We start from the raw sequence: 19981 nt of genomic DNA on the forward strand, positions 1-19981 counted from the left end.
ATAATTGCCCTCACTGGGCAGAGTAAGACATTCTTCAGTGTCCATATTTCTGGCTGGCAGATAAGGCCTAGAAAGTCTTAATCTTAGCAACCTGAGTAAAATCACAATGCAGTATCTAAGGTAAGATCCTCCTGCATCTCTGCGGCCTTTTGGTACCCTCTTGTTTTGCAGTCGGATTCACATGGCTGAAGATGAGAGTGTTACAGTGGACAGTGAGGTGTCAGTAGCTGCAGAACTGTTACAAAATTGCAGTTCTTCTGTTAGCATCAGACCCTTTTCACTCCTTTCTGGAGAAGTAAATGATACCTTCCCATCTCGGGGTGGACCTTCCTTTCTTGAAGCAGAGCCAATTACAAATCCTTGAAAAATATGCTTCATTGATAAGCCGAGAAGAGTATTTGGTCCATTTCTTTATTCAGGAGAATTAAGTCCTCAGGAGATGAGATTTCCCCTCAACAAGCAGGAGTTAAAGGCAACTGTTCCTTGCTTTAAAATATCTAGAAGGAAGTCAAAAAAACAGAACCGTTTATGAATGAGTTAGACAGCTAGGTTGTTTGGTGCTGCGTGAACAAACAGGGCAGTAAGCACTCATGTTGCCTATGTAGACAGGAAATGTAGGCCTAACAGTATACCTCAGACCATAGGCTACTGGACTTTGTTACAAACTCATTAACACCTATGTGGTGTGAAATGTCAGAACTCTAGCAGTCTACATACATCCTTGTATTCTAGAGCAATTTCTGAAAATCAACTTGAAAGTATAAGATAAACAACTGTAAATAATTTGTATACAATAAAATATATTAAAACTGCACAAATAGCAATATTATCAGTAAGAAATATTCTTTACAGTTATAATAGTGCATTTTTTCCATAAATACTGTAATGTATTTATAATTCTCACAAACCCAGAGATGTATTTTTTTCTAAACTTTTACAAACACATTTTTATATCCTAGAAACCATACAGTCTATACATATATTGTTAGAACACTTTTGTTTGTCAGGCATAAGCTTTCACATAACAGCAAGAAAATCCTGACTTCATGTGCATTGGGTATTTACAGTAATATGAAAACATATGCTTGAATTGTATAATTAGCAATATAAGTAACATTGAATATCTCTCAAGATGTGCCTCATACGGTACACATATCAAATACAGCTTTATCTCATCTAAGCTTTCACCTGATGCCACTCAGTAGTTTGTAGTAAGCCACTTGGCTTTTGCAGTAGGAAGTACATATGTAAATATTGCTTATTTTCATAATTACTAGCAAACAACTAACAATAGCTCCAGTATAATGTGATTGGCAGCTAATTTTCCTGTCTCCCACCATGGTCTTTTACACTATACCTCCCAGTAGCATGTAGGTCTCAGCTTTGAAAATATGAACATGAATATTAAAGTATGAGTAAAGTGCAAACAGTGATTAATTTCTCCATGACACAACATAAGCGATTAACAGTTTTAGCTTCATTGTGTTATAAAATTCTTGCTCTTTCTAATATTTATAATATTACCTATTATTACTTGGTAAGACACTTAAAGAAGTCAGACTCAAAAAAAATTTGAATGCCAAAGGAGCTGTGGGTGTTAGCTGAAATTATACAAAAAAGGTGCTATAGGCTTGAGTGAGTTAAGCCTTTTTCATCCCACAGAGTGAATCTTGAGCCTCTCCTGTATCAGAAGAGCGCTTTGGGTCTTCCCATACAAATAAGCGTGTACTGCTTTGTACAAAAGCAGACACCTCAATACACGCACACGCTTACTTGAAATAACCAAGATCTGGTTGTGAATAAAAAAATAGAGTTTATTTTTCTCTTTAGTAAATCATTTCTTTAGATAATCTGTCCTCTCTTTGCTCCTTTTGGTTGTTGTTTATATCCTTTTTCTCTACCTTTGTAAGGGTATTTTTTTACCATAGTTGGTATTGGCCTTCCCTTTCTTTACCTTACTTTCTAAAGTAATCTTTTTTACCAATTTTGGTAAACTTTTCTTCTATATGGTTAAAAAATATATATATATATATATATATATATATATATATATATATATATATATATATATTTGTATTGGGTATTACAATCTTGTTCCTTACTTTTGAAATTGTTTACTGTTGGTATGGTGGAAAAGCCCACCAGGTTTAAAGAAGTGCACTTCCTGTGGGTATAAGATACCTAATTCTGATGCCCACAGGGAGTGCATTTATTGTTTTGACCCTTTCCATTTAGAAGTGCCTTGTGAAATCTGTGCTGGATTTAACTTGAGGTCTGTCATTGGCAGACAGTTAATAAGTTGATCCTGAAGGGCCTTTTGCCTGCTTCTTCTTCTTCCACAGCTTCTACGTCAGAAGGTCAAACCCTCTCCAAATGGCAGACATCTTCAGAGCCCAGGAAGCATAGGAGTGCTCTCCTTTTGTGGTCTCTGAGATCCACTGCAAACTCAGAGCCACCTTCTAAAGTTAAAAAAGTTTGACAGCCTCAGATCTGACTGTCACAGGCTCTAAATCTACTCTGATCTGGAGTCCCTATTTTTCTTCAGAGCTAGTGTCTCCTAGGCTCAGATCTTCTTTTTTACAGGAGACTCCTAGAAAGTTGTATCATCCTCCCTCCACCTCTCCATCAATCAGGTCCTCTCAAAGTCATTCTGAGGCAGATGTGGATAGGATGATGAGGAAATTCCTTAGAGCACAGATCTGAGGGGGGGGGGGGGTGTTACTGGCTTTGGCTTCCATCAGATCTCTGAGCCTTCAACCGCCTTTGCACACAATTGTGACGTCTTCTCCAGTCTGATCTGCAGTTTTGGAGCCATAGGATCTGTGAGAGCCAAGAGTGGAAGTGTTGGATCCAAAGATACCACCTTCCTGTTTGACTCTGTTTCCCTGACCCATTTGACACTGATCCCCACTGAGCAGGAAAAGTCTCAGAACCGAAGTGCCAGCACCGGATCGGGGGTGACTTTGACTCTGAGGTTTTTAGGGCTGTCAGTTCCCGTTGGAGCCTCGGCACTGGACAGCTTGGGCCAACGCCCTCCTCAGAGAGGACACCTGGGAGGGGTAGAGCATCAGCTTCAGCTCTGGTGAGGTTGGCTTCTACTTTTCCTGGTCACTCTGCCTTTGAGGTAGTGGAGAGGGCTTTCTCCCATCCAAGGGCTTCTTCAACTCTCACCTCCTTGGATCCTATCCCTGTTCCTCCATCAGATTTTAACCCTAAGCCTCATCACCCTATCCCACAGGGACAGCCAGCCCATAAGAGCTTGCAGGCAATTCTTATTCAGGAACTTCATGTTTCTTTGATACATCTCTAGAGCATCCCACTGAAGAGGTTCCTCGGAAGAGACTGTTGCAAGAAGAGGCACTTAGATTCTCCTCACTAATCTTTGACTGAAGACACTGATTTTGATGAAGGGGAAGGGTCCCTCAGATTTCCACCAGAAGACATCTCCTTTCGAGACATTTTAGAAATCTTTTGCCAAAAAGGTGGTTGGTCCTCCCAAAACCCTTCCCAGGAGGAGTTAGTGTTCCTAGAAGCCTACTAGTCTGGCCCTTCTACATCTTGGGTTAACCCCCGTCAGATGAGCTTATAGAGCTTGTTTCCCACTGGGCATGGAAGGAACAGGACACCATAGATCCAAATCCCAGGTGTCCTGATAAGATTCTTGCAACACCTAAAGACAGACAGGTTTGGACCAAGGGAATCCCCACAAATACCATGGTTGTTGCAGCAGCCATGAAAAAGGACAGAGCTCCTCTTTCCATCCCCTAAGAGAGAATCTAGAGCATTGGATGGGTATGAAAAGTGAGTTTGTGCCTCAGTAACCTTTGTCTTATGGTCGCTGAACTACCTGGCACACTTCACTAGATTACAAAGGGACTTACTTAAGGAACTCTCTAACTCTACCCCTGGGTCCATGTCAGTGGAGGAAGAATCAGCTTATCCCTCACAATTTGCCACCCTACAACCTATATCAAATGCAGCCATGAGGCTAATCTCTCATCCAGCTGAAGGTTCCTCATGGGCCGCAGGTTCAGGCATAGCCATTAGGAGAAATGCCTGGATACAATTATGTGACTTTGCGGAGCCATTTAAAGCATCATTCATCAATACTTCCTTCTCTGTTTGAGCCCACTTTTAAAGAGACACTTTCCTGCATTGAGCAAGATGGAAAGAACTTATCTACAGTGGAAAACCATTTTTCTACCCCGCAGAGACCTTTCTGTAGGAATCAGTGTGGTAGTAAGAAGATCTAGTTCCAGAAATGTCAAGGACCTTTTCAAGAATCAGGTGGGGATTTTTCTCCCAGAGACAGAGGGGGGAAATAATAATGGAAGACACCACCCATGTGGCTGAGGGGGTCCGCAGAAATCAAGGGTTTCAAGACTCCTTCTCGGACAGAAACCTTTCAGTGAGCCTGATGGGTTGCCTGACTGTTCTTCTCTGGAGACAGTCAGGGACACTTGTCCTTGCACCCAAAAGTCTGGGCACCATCACAAAAGATGGATGGTTGCAAAGAATTCTATCCAAAGAATATTTCACTCCCTTTAAACAAGTTCCCTCAATGAAAAGAAAACATCTCACCAATGTTCCACCCAATCAGTGGGAGTCAGCAGCTGTGGAAAGTCAAAAGCTGCTAGACAAAAGAGTCATCCAAGAAGTCTCACCAGACCAAAGAGGATCTGGATTTTACTCAAGGTTCTTTTTAGTGCCAAAGAAAATAGGGGACCTGAGACCTGTCCTGGATCTCAGTTATCTGAACCAGTTTGTAAAAAACTCAAGTTCTGGATGGTCACGGTTCATTCCATTCTGCCTGTGTTATAAAAGGATGACTGGATGTGTTCTGTAGATTATCAGGATGCATGATGTCACATCAAAATGAACAGACTTGCCCAAAGATACCCACACTTCCACCTGGCAGCCAGCCATTCTTAGTTTCAGAGCCCTACCTTTCAGTCTTACCACTGTCCCCTGTGCATTCACCAAATGCATGGCAGTGGTAGCAGCCCATCTAAGATTGCATGGATTCATGGTGTTTCCATATTTAGACTTATACCAACACATTTTTTTGTCACTTGTGCCAAATAAAATCTGCACCACACTGTACCACACTTGGAATCAAAGGAACACCACTTGGCACATAAAAGCACCTTTATTAAGAAACCAGGAACAAAGTACATGTAACTGTGAACTAGTGCCTTATCTAATGTCTTCAGGGTTCAAAAGATACTAAACCTGTATGACCACACTATGTATAATCCACTAATTATAATTTTAATTAATTAAACAAATTACTATTCCATGCTAAACTTACAAGATTTAAAGGCACAAGCACTGTCTCTCACATAAATTACTATGTCCTTAGATAAATATCAAATAAATATCAAAGAAAATAAAATATACTAAAAGTATATATCTATAAATACAATACACCTAGAAACATACATATATGGAATAGTAATTTAATTGTTTAATTAATTAATGTTATAATTAGTGGAGTATATATATAATGTGTTTATACAGCTTTAGAATCTTTTGAACCCTGAAGGCATTAGCCAAGGCACTAGTCTAGAGTTGTATGCATCTTGTTCCTGGTTTCTTAATAAAGGTGCTTTTATGTTCCAAGTGGTGTTCCTTTAATTTGTTTCCATATTTAGATGACTGGCTCCTCACTGCATCGACCAGGAATCTCCTAGAAAAAGACAGGGATTACTTACACCATTTATCTCAATCTCTAGGAATCACCATCAATCTTTCAAAGTCACAACTTTAACCAGTTCAAGTCTTTGAGTTATAGGGGCTCATATAGATACAGTCAGTTGCTATCTTACCACAAAACAGAATTCTTGCCTTGAGATTGCATGTCAGACAGGTTCTTTCTCACCACACTCCCCCAGCAAAACTGATTCTCAAAGCCCTAGGGTTGATGGCTGCTGCAATTACCTTAATTCCTACTGCTCCTCTTTATATGTGAATCCTCCAGTGGGCTCCAGCAGTACAGTGGTCTTTTCTTCATCAACCCTTGTAACAGCCTATAAAACTATCTCAGGTTTGCAAGGACTTCCTAATGTTGTGGATTCAGTCTGACGAGATTTGTCAATGACATCTCTTTATTCTTCCTCCCCCAAATGCCACGTTGACCATGGACATCGCCCAATTGGGGTGAGAGGGGCATTTCTTGGGACGGACTGTTCAAGGCACATGGTCCATAGAAGAGACCAAATTGCATATAAATGTCTTGGAGATGAGAGCAGTCCTTTTAGCATTGCAGGCCTTTCAGAACACTTTTCCTGTAGGGACATTTGCTATCCAAATGAACAATATGTCAGCAGTTTGGTACATCAGCAAACAAGGGGGAACCAGATCTTACCCCCTTTGCCGAGAAGCAATGAGAGTTTGGCAATGGGCGATCTCTTCCAACCACTTTCTTGTAGCGATGCACATTCCTGGGAAATGCACCGTTCTAGCAGACAGGCTCAGCAGAACTATCCTGATGCTCCATGAGTGGTCTCTCAGTCAGTCAGTGGCAAACATGATCTTCGGTGAATGGGGTCAACCTTACTGTGATCTATTTGCTTTTCCCATCAGTAACAAGTGCAGCATATTCTTTGCCCCAATTCCCCCTCAGGGACAGTCACCAAGAGATGCTGTAGTCCACATTTGGCCTTCCAGTCTACTTTATGCATATCCTTTCCTACCTGTAATCCCCAAATTCCGTCACAAAGCACTCTTGTTGAAGAGCAAGGTAATTCTCATTGCCCCCTTTTGGTCTCTGCAAGTGTGGTTCCCCTTCCTAGGTCTCATCTACTATGTCCTCCTTGGACACTGGACCCCAGTCCAGATCTCCTTTCACATCCTTCAGGTCTGACTCATCTGGACATTGCAGGCCTCAGGTTGACTGTATGGTTTCTCCAATTCCAAGGATGGGTAGACATTTCAGGCTTTCCTGTCCTGTTCACCAAATTTTATTTTCATCTCAGAAGCCCTCTGCTATAAAGATTTATAAAAGTAAATGGAAAATATTTGCTTTTTGGGCTCAGCAGAAAGAGCTGGATCCTTTCACAGCTGTAATCCCTGCTGTTTTAGAATTTCTTGCACTTATTTTTCAAGGTGGGATGAGTTTCTCCACCATCAAAGTTCAGCTGGCAGCTAATTCTAACTTCTACATTGGAGATACTGCCCCCCCCCCCAGCTTTGTCCAAATTATGTAAAGCATTTCGTAAAGGTACCTTTTTGCTTAGACCCCTAATAGAGGATCCTACTCCACCCTGAGGTCTTACTGTTGTATTACAGTGTTTAGTACAATCACCCTTTGAGCCCTCTGCTAAGGCAGGTCTCATATTCCTTTCTTGGTAACTATAACTTCTGTGAGGCAAGTCTCTGAACTCCAGGCAGTCTCTTTAAAACCACCGTACTTGATTTTCCATAAAGATAAGGTTACCTTCCATACTAATCCTTCATTTTTACCTAAGGTTGCTTCAGAAACAAACATCAGTCAAGTCATCAAATTTCCAGTTTTCTTTCCTAATTTTGATAGAATACATTCTTCACCTTTTAGATGTAGATAGGCAACTTTGTTTATATCTTCAAAGGATGAAAGCAATTAGAAAAATTGACCAATTGTTTATTTAATTTGCCAAAAACAAATTGAGAAACCCAGTTTGAAAAAGTACAATATCCAAATGGATCACAGATTGTATTTCTCAAGTTTATTCTTTGAGAGGTTTGACCTTGCCAAAACAACCAACAACACATTCAACTAGTTCAATGGCTACGTCAGCGGCCTTTGGGCCAGAGTTTCTATTCATGAAATTTGTTCATCTGCCACTTAGTTTAATGCTCATACTTTTATTGCTCATTACAAGTTGGATATCAACTCCAGAAACATTTGATCTGATATTGTTAATCCTCTTTCATTCCTTACGCATGGGTATCAGTTCCAACCTCGGAACCAAGCCGACCATTTTCTAAGCTCACGTCAGCTACAAACTCTCGAGGTAAACTCTTACCCATAATCCCCCTCTCCCTTTTACCTCAGATTTCGTTTGCCCCGGTGCCATTCGGTCGTGTCAAGCTGCTTCTCTTGAGCTAAGTATAGTTATTTGTTGTCAAATAGTCATTTATATTACTTTTTCTGACAGAAAAGTTTCTATTTTGTTGTCTCTTACCCTATTGCACCTAGTAACCATATTTTCTTGAGTTTTCTTCTCTTTTCTCTACTTTTTACTGTAATGTATTTCTCCCCTTACCTTCGTTGGTAATCTTCCCTTTTTTCATACCTTCGGGTATTCTTTTGTACCATTACTGGTACCCTTTTCTACTATCTACTTTTTCTATCATGGCAGATAAGAAAGGTAGTCTGGGGTTTAAACGGTATTCTGATTGTGGACACAAATTACCTACATCTGATGCACACTCTTTGTGCGTTTATTGTTTGGGGCATCCCACTTATCTGTTGAACCGCCCTGTACTATCTGTGAAAATTTTTCTAATAGAACTTTGCTAGAAAGGAAAAACAAGTTGTTGCTGAAGGGACTTCATAAATCTCCCTTTTCAGAGGCTATTTCTGTGTCCGAGGCCTCAACTCCTCCTAGAGCCCATAAGAAAATTTTGGATGTTCCTACCAAGGCTAAATCTTTGCCTTTGTCCCCGGCTGGGGACTCCCACCAACCAAAACCTAAAAAGGCTAACATTTCAGCTCCGGAGCTCACTCAGTCAGCCCCACTGCTTTCGGTGCCTAGACCTTCGGTACCGAGGCCTTCGGCTCCATTAGTGATCTCAGCTCCATCTTATCCTGCAGCCTTCACTATATCGGCACCGAGGGGCTCCTCGGTTCAGACTATTACTACTGTATCAGCGCCAACTGCTCAGTTGGCGCAGCCCTTGACCACGTCGGCTCCGACATCTTACTTGGAACCAATGCCTTTATTGTTGACTCCAGTTTTGTCAGTTCCAGCTTCGGTACCGACAACCACTTTGGCACCGATCCCTGTGTCAGTGCAGACCGTGACCTCGGCACCGATGACGTCTTTGGTACAGACACCCATAGTCCAGTCTCTCTTGGCACCGTTGTTCTCGGTGCAGACTGGTGAGATGGGCACCGAGTTTGCCTCTTCTGTGGATAGGCTAGTTTCTCCCTCAGTCTCCGTGAGGTCCACTAGAAGCCTTTCCGAACACGATGTGTTGCGTCTTGTGGATCAGGTGCTCTTGGTTAGAGGTATTCCACCCCCCCCCCCAGGAACTATCCTTCCTTGGGAGATGATCACCCATCTCCAAAGACCCCTTCTTATTCTCCTCCTTCATTGCCTTTGAAGTCCATGAATATAGCACAGTCTTCCCCTTCTGCAGTTCCCTTTATGGATCTCACTAAGGAACCACAGTTGCCTTCATGACAGGAAAGTTTTGCAATGACCCAGAATGTCAGTTGTGACATGCATAATTTGCTGCTCCACAGCCATCCGGGGACTCCGGATCGGCAGGCTGAGCCACTTAGGGGAGGGGTGACCCCTGTCCTGGACATTCACTCCTCTTCAGGTGGACCAGCCTTCCAACTGATGGAGGAGGCTTTCGCTGCTGCTGTTAATACTGGACTGTCTATTCCTCCGCCCTCCGCTGGTACACTGGTTTCACAAGTCGCACCGAGCGGACACTGGGTGCAAGGGCCTCAGGGCATATTCCCACAGGAAACCCCTTTTCTGCTGTCTTCCCCAGCTTCTCCGGCTGAGAAAGTCCACCAGAAAAGTTAGTGTAAGAGGAAGCACATGGACTCCACAGAGGAGCCCCTCACTGACATCACAGATTTTGATGAGGGGGAGGGATTCCCTCGGTCACCCTCTGAGGTATCCTTTGGTGATATCCTCGAAATCCTGAAACAGAGAGGTGACTGGCAGTCCTCTACTCTGACCTCTGTGGAATCTGTGTTCCTGCAGGCCTTTCACACCCGGCCCCCTACCTCCTGGGTTACTCCACCTGCCGATGAACTTGTCCGGCTTATCGTGCAGTGTGCTTGGAAGGCTCCTCACACCATCAAAGCTATTCCCCAGAGACCAGATAAGATTTTGTCCCCTCCTGCTACGGATCCCCTTTGGTCAAAAGGTCTTCCTGTGGATGCTTTGGTGGTGACGGCCGCAACAAAAAAGGATCTGGCAGAAGAAGAAAGCCAGACTGTCCATCCACCTAACAAAGAGTCCCGGGCCCTGGGCAGGATAGGGAAGTGCACCTTTGCATCAGCGACCTTTACTATCAGGTCCCTGAATTATATGGCACACTTTACCAGGCTTCAAAGGGATCTGATTTCTGAGCTCTCTAAAACCTTGGCTGGTGCCATGTCTGATGAGGTCCGCGACAAAGTGGCCTCTCAGCTGGCCACCATTGAGTCAGTATCTAACTCCTCTATGCAACTGATATCTCACGCATCAGAAGGAGCAGCTAGAGCAGCAGGTTCAGCTGCGGTCTTGAGACGACACGCCTGGATGTGCTTGTGCAATTTCGTGAAAACCTTTAAGGCTTCCTTTCTTAACACTCCCATTGAGGCCTCTTTGTTGTTTGGACCCAAAGTTAAAAGCACATTCACCAGATGTGAACAGGACCATAGGTGTCCATTATTCTTCCCCTCAACGTGCTTTCTCCCGAAATCAAAAGAGTGGGAAGATATGGTTCAAGAAATCTCAGGGTCCTTTCTGTGACACACAGGCCAAGTTCTCCCCTAGAGGCAGAGGGGGGAAACTCACAGGGAAGACGCTCCTTTCGGGGCAGAGGGGGTCCACGTAACCAGGGTTCCAGGGACTCTTTCCCTGGCTAACCCTACCAGCGCTCCTGAAGAGCAGCCCAACTCCTTTCCTCTGCAGGTGGTTGGGGGTCATTTCTCCTTGTACCCTTCTGCTTGGCTAACCATCACCACTGATTCTTGGGTACAAAGGATTATAACCAGAAGTTATCATATCCCCTTCGATATTTCTCCTGTCCCTTCAAAAAACCTTCCCAATGTTCCACCCAGTCAGAGGGAAGAAACAGCACTAGAGATAGAAAAGCTGCTGAGAAAGAGAGCCATCCAAATAGTCCCTCCAGACCAGATAGGATCCGGATTCTACTCAAGACTATTTTTGGTGCCAAAGAACACCGGGGACTGGAGACCAATTTTGAATCTCAGTGTGTTGAACAAGTTTGTGAGAGTACAAAAATTCTGGGTGGTTACAATACAATCTATCCTCCCGCTTTTGGAAAAAGATGATTGGATGTGCTCGATAGATCTTCAAGATGCGTACTACCACATAAAAGTGGACAGGCCATCAAGAAGATTTCTGCACTTCCGTGTGGGAGCCAGTCACTACCAGTTCAGAGTACTGCCCTTCCGACTCTCTACTGCCCCCAGAGTGTTCACAAAGTGTATGGCAGTCATTACAGCTCACTTGTGACTTCAAGGATTCCAGGTGTTTCCATATCTAGATGACTGGCTCATTTCCGCCCCCACCAAACATCTAGAAGAAGCCCTGGCATACTCTCTCCTCACTGCACAAAGGCTAGGCATAACCATAAACTGACAAAAATCCAGTCACACCCGATCTCAGTCGACAGAATTCATAGGGGTTATCTTGGACACAAAGAACTGCAGAGCTGCCATTCCAGAGCACAGAATTTTAAGGATAAAGCAACAACTGATCCCAATCCTTTCAAGGGAGAAAGCCACAGCTCACTCAGTCCTACAGCTGTTGGGTTCCATGGCAGCCTCCATCACCATTGTCCCCCTGGCCAGGTTTCACATGAGGCTTCTACAATGAGTACTGCTCACCCACTGGTATCCCTTTCAGCATCCTCTTTCAGCCATGATTCGAGTAATCCACAGGTGCAAACAGGATTTAAATTGGTGGATGACACACAATCTGTCACAATGGTCTCACCCCTTCTCCCCCCAGCAACCCAAGGCCAAAGTGACCATCGACGCCTCTCTGATGGGGTGGGGGGGGCTATGTCAGGGACAGACAGTCCAAGGTACTTGGTCCGAACTGGAGGCCCATCTGCATATAAATGTTCTAGAGCTGGGGGCGGTGCTCCTGGCGTTGCAAGCATTCCATCCCCTGCTGCCATCTGGGATGATTGAGATTGAGTCAGACAACATGGCGGTGGTCTGATACATCAACAAGCAAGGTGGAACCAAATCTTACCCACTTTGTCGAGAGGCCATGAGGATATGGCAATGGGTGATGGCTACCAATTGTTTTCTTCTAGCAACGCATTCCATCGTGATAGCAGACAGACTCAGCAGGTGCATTCTTCAACCTCACGAGTGGTCCTTGAATCCCTTGATAGTGACGGAGAGCTTCCACTGCTGGGGCTGTCCTTACTGCGACCTCTTTGCATCCCCTAACAACTACAAATGCAGCAACTACTTCACCGTGATTCCCCGTCCGGGACAGTCACCCAGGGATGCTCTAGTCCATGATTGGCCCTCGGGTCTTTTTTACCCATTCCCCTCATTCCCCAGTTTCTAAAGAAAGCCCGTCGGTTGAAGAACAAGGTGATCCTCATAGCACCATATTGGCCTCGACAGATTTGGTTCCCCTTCCTTCGGCCTCACCTACTAGATCGACCATGGATTCTCCATCCAACCCCAGAGTTGAATTCACATCCACAGAACCTGATTCATCCCAACTTGAGCAGCCTGCAGCTCACAGCCTGGCTACTCCAGTTCTCTTGATTGCCAGGCAGAATGATCTTTCTTTACCAGTACGTGACATTCTCATTGCATCTCATAAGTCTTCCACTAGAATTACTTATCAGAGCAAGTGGAAAAGATTTACCTGTTGGCTGAAAGATAAACAAGAAGATCCATTCTCAGCACCAGTGTCGATAATACTAGACTATCTGGCCGACCTTTTCCAATCGGGTCTATTGGCCTCTACCATTTGAGTTCATTTGGTTGCAATTTATAATTTCCCTGACAGTGTCCAAGATTCCTCTCTTATGTCCTACAAATTGTGCAAGACCTTCATAAAAGGTGTGAATCATCTGAAGCCACCTTTTAGATAACCTATTCAACCATGGGATTTATCATTAGTTCTACAAGCTCTGACAATAACCTATTCAACCATGAGATTTATCATTAGTTCTACAAGCTCTGACAATGCCACCCTTCGAACCAGCTTCTTCTTGCAACCTCAAGCATTTGTCATGGAAAACCTTGTTTTTGGTCACCATTACTTCTGCCAGACCTATTTTTGAGCTTCAAGCTTTATGTATCAAGAGTCTATACTTGATTTTTCATAGAGATAGTGTCTCTGAGAACAAATCCATAATTTCTGCCAAAAGTGATCTCTGAAATGTCCATTAATCAAACCATTGAATTGCCAGTTTTCTTTCCCAATCATTCAAACAGAGGAGAGTATTGCCTACATACCCTAGACATCCACAGGCAAATCCATTTTTACTTAAACAGGACTGGGTCCTTTCGTAAATCTGACCAGTTATTTTTGGCCTTTTCTGGACCTAGATTAAGGTCTGCTGTTGCTAAAGGTCACATTAGCTAGATGGTTGAAGGACTGTGTGACCTTCATTTATACACAACGTAATATCTCATTGCCTACTACCATGAAAGCTCATTCAACAAGGTTGGTGGCAACTTCTGCTGCTTTCCATGCCAGAGCTTCTTTACATGACATCTGTGCAGCTGCAACTTGGGCTACGCCTCAAACCTTCATCAATCATTACAAATTGGATTTGGCCTCCAGGGGAAGAGCATCTTTCGGTTCTATGATGCTCATGTCCTTCCATGAGAGCCTCCCAGGAATAGAGGTAGCTGGGGACTCTGTTTCATGCATAAGGAATGAATGAAGATTAACAATATCAGATAAAGAAGTTATGTCGTACCATAACATTCCATCTGTATTGTTGATCCTCGTTCAGTCATTAAGACCCTCCCTCCTTCCACCTCCTGTGGCATCTAGTGGATCTCACCATCCTGTTCTCTTAGGTTATTTGACCAGAGGTAGCCGCTACCTTCTTTTGACTTGCAAACTCAATCTGAGGTAACAGGGAAAGGGGGATTATGGGTAAGATTTTAGCTCGAGAGTTTGAAGCTGACGCGAGCTTGGAAAATGGCCGGCTCGGTTCCGAGGTTGGAACCGATACCCATGCATAATGACTGAATGAGGATCAACAATACAGATGGAATGTTGTAGTAAGACATAACTTCTTTGTTCTGCAGTTCTCTGGAACATCCTTCCATGAGGGCCACCCAAGGTTACTGTAACTGGGGACTCTATCCCATTCATTGAGGAATGAATGAAAATGACATATGTATTCACCATAGCTATGCATCTGTGTTGTCCATTTTCATTCTTCCATAACCCCCCCCATCTTCCCCCATCCATGTCTTTGGGAGCGACCTGATAGTTTTTATTAGGAACCACAGTTCCTGTTTGCGCAGCTATTCTGTTACTATTTCTGTTTTTGTCTGCATTACTAGGCTATTTTTTTACAATGCCTTAAATTTATAAAATAGTATAGTAGCAGCAAACTTGATCTGAGACCTATTCATTCAGGAGGAATGCAAATGGACAATACAGATGCATAGTTATGCTGAGCACATAACTTTTGTTTAATACTTCTAGATGCCAAGTAGGGAGGGCTTTCAGCAGTTAATCAAACTCTTTTTAAATGAGTTACTCACTGCATTGTCTTTTACCATCAGACAGCTAACAGTCCACTGAAATTCTGTTTTAAAAGGCCCCTCAACAAGGATGCGGCTGCTTCCAGTGATTGCTTCACATTTATGCTACATCCTCATGGTTTTCACTGTACAGTTTCACCATTCATTCATTGAGTGGACATTGATTCCAGGAGTTGGGTCTTCCTTTATCTAGGTGATTCATATCTTGGCCTTTTGAACCCACGCCTTCCTCTAGCTTCAACCTCCTTTGTGAGTTTAATTTTTACTGCTTGGGATTCTTTGAAATTGCTGCTCATTGCAAGAGGGCTTCATTGTCAGGCATAGCAAACCATTCTGATGAGTCTGGACAGCTTTTCCAGACAGTTTCTCTGGATGCATTTCCAGCTAAGTTAGTAAAGTATATTATTTCATATTCTTGTGTTTTTGTGTCTTTCAGGTTGTGGTTACTCATTTGGGGGAGGGAGGTGGGAGGTGAACTGTATCACAGAAGGCTTGATTGTATCAACCTAGTCTGCCCCATGACATCATCATATTACCAGCCAGAAGCACACATGCCATCAAGTATGGAGCTAAAGAGATTCCAGAAATGTGCCACTTCTCATACTCTCCCCAAGTAAAGCAGAAGAGAGGTGCTGTGAAAAAAGCAAAGTACATAAAAGGATAAAAAGAAAGATACAAATATGCCAAAATGTAGGATATTATCTTTAAGACAGCTCCCATGGGCTTATTACACTCTTACTCAAATGATCTAGTGGGATGTGTTACTTTTAAAATAGTGGTAAATGATGCAATGAAATAATATATATAAAATAATTTCTATGTGAAAGTGTAATAAGGTGATACTGCATGACAAAATAATTCCACAGCTGATGAGGTACATTTTCTCTTTCACTTGTATTTATTTATTTATGTATTTATTTATTTATTGTTTAGCAACAATATGGGGTGAAGGAACATACTTTGCAACATCTGCAGAGTATTCTGCAGTTGATACATATTCCGTACCTGATTCAGTAACAGGAGAAAAATGGATGTACAGAGCAAGAGTTCTTACAGGGGAGTTCTGCAAAGGACAAAACGGGATCAAAGAACCACCTGTTAAAGATTCAACAAAACGTCTTGAACGATATGACAGTGTTGCAAACAAGCTTGTTAAGCCTGATCTTTTTGTTATATTTCATGATAATCAAGCTTATCCTGAATACCTTATCAAGTTCACGTTGAGATAATCCTAGTGATTATTAAATCGTAACTACAGGACAGAATGTTTCCTTGAACTGTATTTACTTATCTGTGACAGAAATTATTATTTCAGAGAGCTATGAAAAATAAATACTGAAACTGAGTGATGTGCATTTTGATGTTGTATGACGTATTTCAGCAAAATCATTCTATTTGAATTGCCTGCATTTTTTTCAAAATGCTGAATATGTACAAGATAAAAATTAAGACTTCAGAGGATTGTGTTGGGCATGGCATTAAGCTATTTTGTCACTTAACTACTTCTTACAGCTTTGACTTTATTGAAATGTTATTGAAATGTATTACATTTATAAAACAGACTCATAACCACATACACCTTTTATGTGTGCATTTATCCAAAACCTTGCCATATATCTTGTAGATAAAAAGTCATATCTGAGCAAAAGTTTTGATTAATAAAATGTAGCACTGTCCTGCATGTGTCATCAAAATGTACCAGATTAGGTCAGAGAGAGAAAAAGTCAGCTTTGGTAGACCCGGTGTTTGAGAAAAGGTACCAGGAGTAGCTGATGGCTGATATATGTGGGAAAAATTACTCAAACATTTCAATATCAAGTTCATGTTTGTTTAGCACAAAAATATCAATAAAGTTGTTTATTTTTAATTCAGAATGGCCCATTAAGTATTTATAGATTGTGAAAAAAGAGATAAATACCTTTTTTCACTTTTTTTAAGTAAATGAAAGTTTTAGGCTGTTCAGAAAAACCATAAAATAAATAACAATGACATAATTAAAAAAACACACCCATATATTAACAAAATCACTTAAACTGGTAATGAACACAAAACTACCAACAAACAGAATTGAGGTGCAGTTGCCACAGCAAACAATTCCACCAACACTTCTAAACGTAAAAAAGAACAATTTACTTAGCGCTTTTGTCAACAATCACTTGACTTCATCAGAATGACATTTCTCATTAAAACTACTTCTTAAACACATCCCTTCAGTCCGTCATTGGTTAAAATCACATTACATCACATCACATCCTGCTCTCCCAATTCAATGTGACATAAGAATAGAGAACAACTGGTATAAAACTGTATGTTATTACAAAAAATACTCATGTTGCAACTAATCATAAAAAGTATAATGATTTCAGTTTTAACAAAGAAGACAAGGACAGTCTATCATTTAGCCCAGGTGGATGACAGGCATTGGTCACAATTTGCCATTTCAACTCTTTGTATTCAAGAAATTCATCTAATGGTCTCCCCCACGGCCCCAAGTCTGCATGATCTATAGCACAAAACTTAAATTCATTGTGAAGGAAGTTCTTTAATATCTTTTGAACAATGCATTATTTTCATTCTTATGTTTTATGTCATATAGGTGCTGGTAAACTCTCTGTCTCAAGGCCCTTTTAGTTTTACCTACATAAAATCCTGCACAAGATGTGCAGACGGCAGTATAGACCACACCCTTGGAATAACAATAATATTTTTTTACCAGGGATTATCGCCCCATAGTTCTCAATGGTTATTCTCTCTTTGTTCACCATATTCGGGCACTGTGGGCATCTCCCAGACTTAAACTGACGCCTTGTGTTGATTTTCTTACTGGTCTTTCTAACAACCCTTTCAAGGAAATACCTTTTTTGTATACAATTAATGGTTTGTCTCCCAACACTGTTCTAACATCAGTGTCCATGTTAAAAATTCTCCAAAATTTATCTACGATATTTGCTATCTCAGAAAAGTCCAAACTGAACAAGACCAAGACCCTACCAAAATCAATGTGCCTACTTGTCACTACTTTGTTACCCACCACATTACCAGTAAATAATAAAGCCTAAAACGTACCCCTGTCTCTTTTCCTTATCACCTCCTTGGCTATATTGTCAATAAAACTGACATGGTTACCTCTCCTAACAAGCATTTCTTTGAGAACTATACATTCCTTGAGAAAATTGTCCCTTTCTGAGACATCCTAGATATTCTAACATATTGCTCTTTTACCAGGGCTTTCTTTTGATGTACTGGGTGCCAACTTTGAAAATGCAACAAGTTGGAATAGGTGCCCTTCCAATATAAATGTGAAGTGAAGGTTTTCTCCTCATAGTTCTTTTTGATAGTCACGTCCAAATAGTTTGTCATCTTTATCCTTGTTCATAACAAATCTTAAAAAAGTAGCTGTACCGTTAATATAGGGAAAAAAAACTAATTTATTTCCACCTCCCCACCTTTACAAAGTAGCACCAGGTCATCAAGGTATCTTCCATAAAGAGCCCGCATTTGCTTGAACCTTGAATTAAGAATTTATAAGTCCTCCCATTGGGATAGCAGAATGTTAGCAAAAACTGGGGTGCAACATGCCCCCATTGCCACACCCTGTCTTTGTTTAAACAAATGCTCTTCATAACTAATAAAATTGTTCTTCAGTGCAAGCTCCATACATGATCTAATAGTCAATATAGTAGTGTGGCTATGATTACTGTTTGCACAGAGAAAGTCATAGAACCATTCAAGGCCCTCGTCATGTGGTATAACAGAAAAGAGATCATAGATATCAATAATGACTATGATTAAATTATCATCATACATATCCGCCTAGACTCTAGCTAGAAAGCCCCAAGAATCATTTCCTTCTTAAAACTAAATAATCAAAAGAACCTATGTATCATCATTATATACATCCCTCCAGGTAATAATATTCCAGTCCTAGAAGACATCCTCACATGGACAACCAATAACATAAAAAATGAAACTATCATCCTAGGTGATGTCAATATTAACTGGTCTGACATCTCCAACAATAATCCATCCTTAGCCATAAACCTCCATACCTACACTCAGCTCATCTCAGAGATCACAAGACCCAACAAACAGCACAGCAAATGGACAATCCTAGACTGGATCTTGGTATCTGACCCCAGAAACATCTCTACCTCAGGTATACTCCCAGACAGTATAAGTGACCACTCCCCAGCTTTTGCAATACGCACGTCCACCACTTTACCAAATATACATCTGTACAAATACATCAGAGATCTATCTAATTTCTCTCCCAAAGCTCTCAACAACATAATGCAAAAACTCAATTGGCATCACTTAAAATACCGCCCTCTAAATGAAGCAGTAGAGTTATTCAACTCTACATTTCTCAGGATCCTTAATACCCTAGCCCGCCAAACACAAAAAAGAATCAAAACCAATCATGCTAATTGGCTTACCTTGGCAACAAAACAAATCATGTCCTCCAGAGACAAAGCCTGGAAAACCTGGCTAAAAAACAAGACTGAGTCCAATCTAATACGTTACAAACAACTTCACAATCAGGCCAAAAGTTAGTTACTAAAGATAAAAAAGAACACTTCCAAAAAATCCAAAACCAGCATCACCATAACCGAAAAAAGTTTTGGGAAGCAGTCAACTCCCTCCTACACCCAGGAACTAACCAAAATCCATCCCCAAACCCTGATAAAACACCAGCAGAGTTAGCCTCACTTTTTAACTCCTACTTCATAGATACCATCAATAAACCTACAACCACCTTCCCACCCATTAACAAGAATCTACCCCACAGTAGTACCCCACATCCCCCTTCCTCTAATACCCCCACTTTCTCTCTCTCTCCTATACCTACCTCTGCCATAAAGAAACTTCTTAAACTAAAGCCTTGCACCAATGCCCCTGACAACCTACCTGCTGAATTCCTACAACAATCAGCCTCATCCATAGCATATCCCATCAGCATCCTCATCAATAGATCTATCCAGGAATCATGCATACCTGATATCTGGAAAAGGGCATATGTTTTTCCACTCCATAAAGGTGGCAAAAACTCTGACATATCAAACTTCACAATTTGCCATTTCAACTCTTTGTATTCAAGAAAGTCATCTAGTGGTCTCCCCTTCGGCCCCAAGTCCACATGATCTATAGCACAAAACTTAAATTCATTGTGAAGGATGTTCTTTAATATCTTTTGAACAATGCATTATTTTCGTTCTTATGTTTTATGTCATATAGGTGCTGATAAACTCTCTGTCTCAAGGCCCTTTTAGTTTTACCTACATAAAATCCTGCACAAGATGTGCAGACTGCAATATAGAC

General features: G+C 41.6%; 1 protein-coding gene across 1 annotated transcript in view; it reads left to right on the forward strand.

The window, feature by feature from the left end:
* Positions 1–16529, forward strand: part of LOC122794822 (protein mono-ADP-ribosyltransferase PARP14-like) — a gene marked incomplete in the record, with an annotated part of 659914 nt that extends 643385 nt beyond the window's left edge. Inside the window, 1 exon segment of the mRNA XM_044063427.1 lies at positions 15596–16529. Within this exon segment, the coding sequence (XP_043919362.1) occupies positions 15596–15891 (296 nt within the window).
* Positions 16530–19981: the final 3452 nt, after the last annotated feature.

Source organism: Protopterus annectens, chromosome 2.part1 (assembly GCF_019279795.1).
Source record: "Protopterus annectens isolate FY-2018-M chromosome 2.part1, PAN1.0, whole genome shotgun sequence".
In the NCBI taxonomy this organism is placed as follows: domain Eukaryota; kingdom Metazoa; phylum Chordata; order Ceratodontiformes; family Protopteridae; genus Protopterus; species Protopterus annectens.